The 7,707-nt window shown below is 43.3% G+C and overlaps 1 protein-coding gene across 1 annotated transcript in view; it reads left to right on the forward strand.

Annotated features, from left to right (window-relative positions):
• Positions 1-1,860: 1,860 nt before the first annotated feature.
• rragca (Ras-related GTP binding Ca) overlaps positions 1,861-7,707 on the forward strand; it is a 50,284-nt gene continuing 44,437 nt past the window's right edge. The window contains exon 1 of the mRNA XM_043717819.1: positions 1,861-2,364. Coding sequence (XP_043573754.1) covers positions 1,975-2,364 — 390 coding nt within the window. The 5' untranslated portion in view covers positions 1,861-1,974. The remainder of the gene's footprint in view (positions 2,365-7,707) is intronic.

The following is a 7,707-nucleotide window of genomic DNA, read 5'->3' on the forward strand; positions in this document are numbered from 1 at the left end:
GGACCGAAGTTGCTCGAGCTGCACGTATTGAAGATCTATTTCCCTGGGATCATAAGAGCATCCAGCACTCGAACATTATATGCAACCATGACACACCGTCTGTCCTGATATTCCTAATGTGTTTTAATTACTTATATAATTAAATTATTTGCTTTATTTTTATGTATTTTATTATTGTTTTTTCCTCATTTGCAAGATGTGGGTATTGCTGGTTGGCCAGCATTTATTGCCTGTCGTTAGTTGCCCTTGAGAAGGTGGTGGTGAGCTGCCTTCTTGAGCTGCTGCAGTCTATCTGCCGTGGGTTGACCCACAATGCCATTAGGGAGGGAATTCCCGGATTTTGACCCAGAAACAGTGAAGGTACGGGGATATATTTCCAAGTCAGGATGGTGAATGGCTTGGAGGGGATCTTGAAGTGTTCCATATATCTGCTGCTGTGGTCTTTCTGGATGGATGTGGTTGTGGTTTGAAAGGTGCTGAGGATCTTTGGTGAATTTCTGCAGTGCATTTTGTCAATAGTACACACCACTGCTACTGAGTGTTTATGGTAGAAGGAGTGGGTGCATTTTATTAACCTTATTAGTAGTTTTATTATTACTAATATTAAATATTATTTCAAACCTTAGGATTAGAATGGACCTCAACCACTTACTAGATAATCATCAAACCTCGTAGAGTAAGAAACAAATTATGAGAGAATGAAAAAGTTAGAAAAAGCAAAAGAGAATTTCTGTTCCAATTCCCTTAATCACTCATCACAGCACTCAGTTCAAAGTCACGCTCAGTATCCTTTACAAAACATTTGCAATTGTTTTCCTGAAATAAGGCTGAGAAGTTATATAAGCGTAAAAATCATGACGGGTCTCGAAAGAGTCTAATGAGAGGAAACTTTTCATTGGCAGATGGGCTAAGAACCAGTGAACACCAATTTAAAATGATTGGCAAGAGAATCAAAGGTGATGACTGAAGGAAAAATAACATTTATATAACAAGTGGTTGTGATCTGGAATGTCCTGTCTGAAAAGACGGTGAATGCAGATTTAATCGTGGCTTTCAAAAGAGAAAGGGATCTGAAGGAAAAAAATGAGGAAAGTGAAGGATGAGGATTCACTGAATTGTTGCAGACAGTTGGTACAGATTGGCCAAATAAAATGGTCAGCTTTGTTCATTAATTCCATGCCATCACTACCTTCTCCAAGGCAATTAAGAATGGGCAATAAAGGCAGGCTTGGCCAGTGATACCCAGATACCATAAGAAGTATTAAAAAAAATACTAGAGGTATCCTGGCATTCAGCTGTCCCTCACAATCAAATTACAGGCAGTTACTGCATGAGTTTAGCTAACAGTTTCACAGATTGTGGTACATTACAATCTGACATCTCATTAATAAATGCTTTCCCTTCAGCCACATGATGGAGATTGTTGTGTGGTCACTGATTGAAATCCACCTGTTGAAAAATCAGAATTGCAGTCACATTGATAACGAGACCTATTCACCTTCCTCAGAAGCAACAAGACTCCCTGCCATCAATCAATCAGCCCAGCCCCTCTCCTTTCCTCTTCCCTCCCCTCCTCCAGGCTGTCCCACCTCCACCTGCTTCTTCCCCTCCTCCCTCTGCTAGCTGTTTCCTCCCTCAGGAGGAGGGGAGGGAGGTCAAAGGTCGTCAGCGCCAGTCAGGTGATGTTAACACATGACGTTCTCAACCAAACCTGCTTGTGGGTCCCGTGCTGATGGGCGTGTGGATGAACCAATAGCCGTGCGGGCGATATAGGTGGGCGGGCACGCGCTGCGGAGGACCAACCAATGAGCCGGGAAGCAGAGGCGAGGGGGTGGAAACGCGACGTAAGGTGAGGTGAGCTTGGTTACGCGGTGCGGGAGGCTGAACTCGAGCGGTGTCGAGAGCGGGTCCGGCGGCGGGTCTGGGCGGCTTCCTCTCCTTCCTCCTTCGACTCGCCCGGCCACAGCCGCGACAATGTCTATCCAGTACAGCAACGACGAGCCGCTGGCCGGCAGCTACGGGGTGGTGGACTCTTTCCCCAAAGACTTCGGCTACGGGGTGGAGGAGTCCGACATGGAAGGCAGCGAGTCGCAGTCGGACAGTAAACCCCGCATCCTGCTGATGGGCCTCAGGCGCAGCGGCAAGTCCTCCATCCAGAAGGTGGTCTTTCATAAGATGTCCCCCAACGAGACCCTCTTCTTGGAGAGCACCAACAAGATCTACAAGGACGACATCTCCAACAGCTCCTTCGTCAACTTCCAGATTTGGGATTTTCCCGGCCAGGTGGACTTCTTCGACCCCACCTTCGACTATGAGATGATCTTCAGGGGCACCGGGGCTCTGATCTTCGTCATTGACGCGCAGGTAAACTGCCTGCAGCCTCATCCCTGACTGAGGCTGTCCCATTGCACAGAGCCGCTTGAAACCAATGATGTAATCTCTTTAAGATGGAGGGGCTGGGAACTGAACTTGCTCAGGTTTTTTTTAATCTCTTTCCCTTGGCACTTTAGTTCACTGCACACCTCTGAGCATTTTCAGTCACTTTGAATTGTGTACCTGTACTCCCTCAACTTGCTTTAATTCACCTAAACAGCTGGGGGCAACTGTTTGTTTTATACAGCCCAATTATTCAGAAGAATGTCCTGGAGTTACCTAATTGAGATGAAAGAGCTTTTCCATGAGCAAACTAAATTGGTTTGTCATTCACTCAGTCTGACAGCTGACATGTATAGTTCTGCTTTCATCTATTCCATTTACAAAGGTGATGCATATATTGGTCTTGTGACTTGTGATGTCAGTTTTCCAAAGTTTTCAAAAAAATCTTTTGAAGTGTCTTGACTGCCTGCACAAGATGCACTGCACTACTTGCTCTAAGAACCACAACTAGCTTTGCATTGCAAATTGTGTTGTAATGCAAATGTGAAATTGCCACATTTTGTTTTGTTTGTGATGTGGATGTCACTGACAATTTATTGCCTCAGCCCTAATTACAGTTGAGAAGGTGCTTGTGAGCTGCTGCCTTGAACTGTTGTATTCCATGTGGTGAAAACATTCCCACAATGCTGTGAAGGAGTTTTAGGATTTTCACCCAGTGATGCAGAGCAGTAGCAAATATTCAAATTTGGATAGTTAGATTAGATTACATTAGTGTGGAAACAGGCCCTTCGGCCCAACAAGTCTACACTGACCTGCCAAAGCGTACCCCACCCATACCCCTACATTTACCCCTTACCTAACACTACGGGCAATTTAGCATGGCCAATTCACCTGACCTGCACATCTTTGGACTGTGGGAGGAAACCGGAGCACCCGGAGGAAACTCACGCAGACATGGAGAGAACGTGCAAACTCCACACAGTCAGTCGCCTGAGGTGGGAATTGAACCCAGGTCTCTGGCAACTTTGAGTTAGTTTACTTGTGTGCCTACTGTCCTTCACCTTTTGGGAAAAAAAATGACATGGAGTTTGGAAGGTGATAACAGGATCTTGGGTAAATTGCTGCAGTAAATCTTGGTTGGTCAATTATAAACACTGCTGCTGTAATATATTGGTGTTGGAACTTCTGGATTCTAGTATCTGTCCATTAGAGCCAAGGAGTTAATGACTCTATTTAATTGGTGTCGGCAGAATGCAGACTAAGCATCAATGTGTTACTGCTGTGTAAGTATTGCTTGACAGATTTATTGTCAATTCCTTTCATTACTCTGAGAGTAGACTATTATCAGAGAGGGAGTATTGTTCCACTTAACTTGAATTTTATAAGATGAGATTTTTTTGCCTTGCAAAGGTGGATATATCTGGCTAATTTTCCACATGTTTTGTAGGTGTCTTAAAGCAGCTTGACTGAATGTTTGGCTAATACTGGACAATAGATATTCTATACTGGACAACAGATATTTAATACAACAGCCAGGATGATGCTAGGGTCTTTAACCTTCACTGTAGCCAGTGTGCTCAACTGCTTCTAATGTGGAGTGAATTCACTCCCTGAAGTCTGGTATCTGATGGGGATCTTGGGGATGGAGCAAAGTTATACACTTGATCCTTGGTTGGTAGTTACAAACACTTCAGCCTTAACGTTTTGTGCTTAAGTTCAGTACTTCTCCATCACTTGAAAATCAAGAAAACCGATGTCTCTCTCCAGTTCATAATTGTCCTCCACTGTTCTCAACTGTATATGGCATGACTGCAAAGCTGTAATCTGATCTATTGTTTGTGGGCTTGCTTAGCTCAGTGGTATGCTGTTTGCACTATTTAGCATACTTGCAGCTATGTTTGTAGCTTCATCAGGTTGGCACCTTAGTTTTTAGTATACCTGAGGTATGCTCCTCTTGCTTGTGACCCATGGATGGTCTCCTGTTTTGAGATTATTGTGAAGGTATACTGGACTATAAGGTGATATGTAGTGTTGGAATACAATTTTGTTGCTTTTGTGTCGCAGTACCTCATGTTTCAATTTTAGTTGTTGGGTCTGAACTGAACCTTCCTGATGTAGCTCTTTGAAGAATATCTTCACTATGAAAGCTTCCTCTTCACATGGATTGTGTGGTGATGAATCTTATTAATTCAGTCATTGACTGCATCTGTAACAATAGATTGGAGAGGATAAATTATAAGCTTTTCCCTGTTAGTCCTTTGACCACTTGTCATAGATATAGTCTGTGGACTAGGTTAATGGTAGCGCATGCCACCTTAAGTACATTTGTGCCCTTGCTGTGTTCAGTGTTTCTTTCAAATGGTGCTCAACATAGAATCATAGAAATGTACAGCATGGAAACAGACCCTTCGGTCCAACTCGTCCATGCTGACCAGATATCCCAACCCAATCTAGTCCCACCTGCCAACACCCGGCCCATATCCCTCCAAACCCTTTCTATTCATATACCCATCCCACTGCCTTTTAAATGTTGCAATTGTATCAGCCTCCACCATTTCCTCTGGCAGCTCATTCCATATACGTACCATCCTCTGTGTGGAAAAAAATTGCTCCTTAGGTCTCTTGTATATCTTTTTCCCCTCACCCTAAACCTATGCCCTCTAGTCCTGGACTCCCCAACCCCAGGGAAAAGACAATTGTCTATTTATCCTGTCCATGCCCCTCATAATTTTGTAAACCTCTATAAGGTCACCCCTCAGCCTCCGACGCTCCAGGGAAAACAGCCCCAGACTGTCCAGCCGTTTCCTAAAGCTAAAATCCTCCAACCCTGACAACATCTTTGTAAATCTTTTCTGAACCTTTTCAAGTTTTACAACATCTTTCCGATAAGAATTGCACGCAATATTCCAACAGTGGCCTAACCAATGTCCTGTATAGCCACAACATGACCTCTCAACTCCAGTTTTAATTGGCCTGAGGCAGTAGCTACTGATCATTAGGAGATTTGTAGCCCATGTTTCACCTGATGCCATAAGACTTCGTGCCGTCAAGACTCAATATGCGGTAATCAGTTGCATGTTAGCTAGAATCGGCACCTATCATGCCATGTGCCCAGTTAACATTGTACAGCTACATCCATTCTTTTCCTATTCATTTGCTTTATGGAAGCTTTGTGACATTATTAATGTATTATGTGATTGTGATCACTTTTTTAACAATTGTTTTCATAGTCTTAAATATGTTGTATTGCTGCTGATTTTATAGAAAAATTATATTCACATTTTGTCAGGTAGGATGTGCTCAGTCTAGTTGTCTAATCTTTATATCAGGTAATCCGGATACATCATTTTCATGCCCTGACATGAATGTAATTTCCTTTTCATTGCAAATAGCCACCTGCTTATTTCAATTTTATTCATGTCAGCATGTAACCACTACATATTTCCTGAAATAACTACTATATGTTGGTTTAACAGATTATACAAGTTTTTGCCATATCTTGGTCATTTTGTCTGTCTTTGGATGAAGTTCATCTTTTCTGTTTAGTTCACACGTAATAAATGTTTTGACCTCATTATTGCAATGCATGCCAGCTGACCATGGCACCATATTGCAGAAGGCCATTCAAGAGGGGGGAGCAAAAAGACAAGTAGTTGGTATAGGGGATTCTATAATTAGGGGGACAGATAGTATCCTATGCAAGCCGGATCAGGAGTCTCGCATGGTGTGTTGCCTGCCCGGTGCCAGGGTGCGTGACATCTCTGATCGGCTTGAAAGGATATTGGAGGGGTGGATTCAATTTTTGTGGTCCACGTTGGGACTAACAACATAGGCAAAGCTAGGGTGGAGGACCTGTTTGGAGATTATCAAGCACTAAGGAAGGAAATTGAAGTACAGGTCCTCGAGGGTCATAATCTCCAAGTCCAGGAACCAATGTTGCATCACATCAGACTATTCTTTCAACAGCATAAAAAAAAATTGAAGCCAGAAGTAGCAGAAGGAGTAAGTGATCAGATCCAAGTGAAATAACTTTGAAAAAGAAACTTACCAGATCATGGCTAGAGCTGAGAGTTGGAGAGCCAGGCGCTCAAAACAATCAATAAATGGCAGTCCATTTGGCAATCTGTAACCTGTGTAGAACAATTGTCACCTCAAATCATACGAGGAGAAAGTGAACAACCAGATCTATTGTTAGATCTGTAGATGTTCCACATTCAACTGGAGAAAGTGTTACTGGAAGGAAGGAAATTGAAGTACAGGTCCTCAAGGGTCATAATCTCCGGATTACTGCCCGAGCCACGTGCCAATTGGCATAGGGATAAGAAAATTAGGGAAGTAAACATGTGGCTAAGGGATTGGTATGGGAAAGAGGGATTCCATTTCATGGGGCATTGGCATCAGTTTTGGAACCGAGAGGATCTGTACCATTGGGACGGTCTCCACCTGAACCGATCTGGTACCAATCTTCTAGCGAAGAGGATAAATAGGGTGGTCAGCAGGACTTTAAACTCTGAGTTGGGAGGAGGGTGGAGAGGGAAAGTGAAAGCGACAGGGAGTATGGAGTTAAATGGAAAGATAAGCAGGAGGATAGCATGTATGCAAGTGGATTTAACCTTGAGGCAGATTAGGAATGCAACAAAAGGATAACTTGGGACATCTTATGACTTCCAATATCTCTAATGATAAGAAAGTTAGCATTAAGGCACTTTACCTGAATGCTCGTAGCATTCGTAACAAAATAGATGAACTAATGGCACAGATCATCGTGAATGATTATGATGTGGTAGGCATCACAGAGACGTGGTTGCAGGGGGTTCAGGACTGGCAGTTGAACGTCCAAGGATTTTCAACTTATCGAAAAAGACAGGGAGGTGGGCAAAGGGGGAAGGGTGGCCTTGTTAGTTAAGAACAAAATTAAATCTATGGCACTGAATGACATAGGGTCGGATGATGTGAAGTCTGTGTGGGTGGAATTGAGGAACCACAAAGGCAAAAAATCCATAACGGGAGTTATGTACAGACCACCTAACAGTGGTCAGGACCAGAGGTGCAACATGTACCGTGAAATAGAAAAGGCATGTCAGAAAGGCAGGGTCACGGTGATCATGGGAGACTTCAATATGCAGGTGGACTGGGTAAATAATGTTGCCAGTGGATCCAAAGAAAGGGAATTCATGGAATGCTTACAGGATGGCTTTTTGGAACAGCTTGTCATGGAGCCCACAAGGGAGCAGGCTATTCTGGACCTACTGTTATGTAATGAACCAGACTTTATGAAAGATCTTAAGGGAACACTTAGGAAGCAGCGATCATAATATGATAGAGTTCAGT

Source organism: Chiloscyllium plagiosum, chromosome 27, assembly GCF_004010195.1.
Source record: "Chiloscyllium plagiosum isolate BGI_BamShark_2017 chromosome 27, ASM401019v2, whole genome shotgun sequence".
NCBI lineage: Eukaryota > Metazoa > Chordata > Chondrichthyes > Orectolobiformes > Hemiscylliidae > Chiloscyllium > Chiloscyllium plagiosum.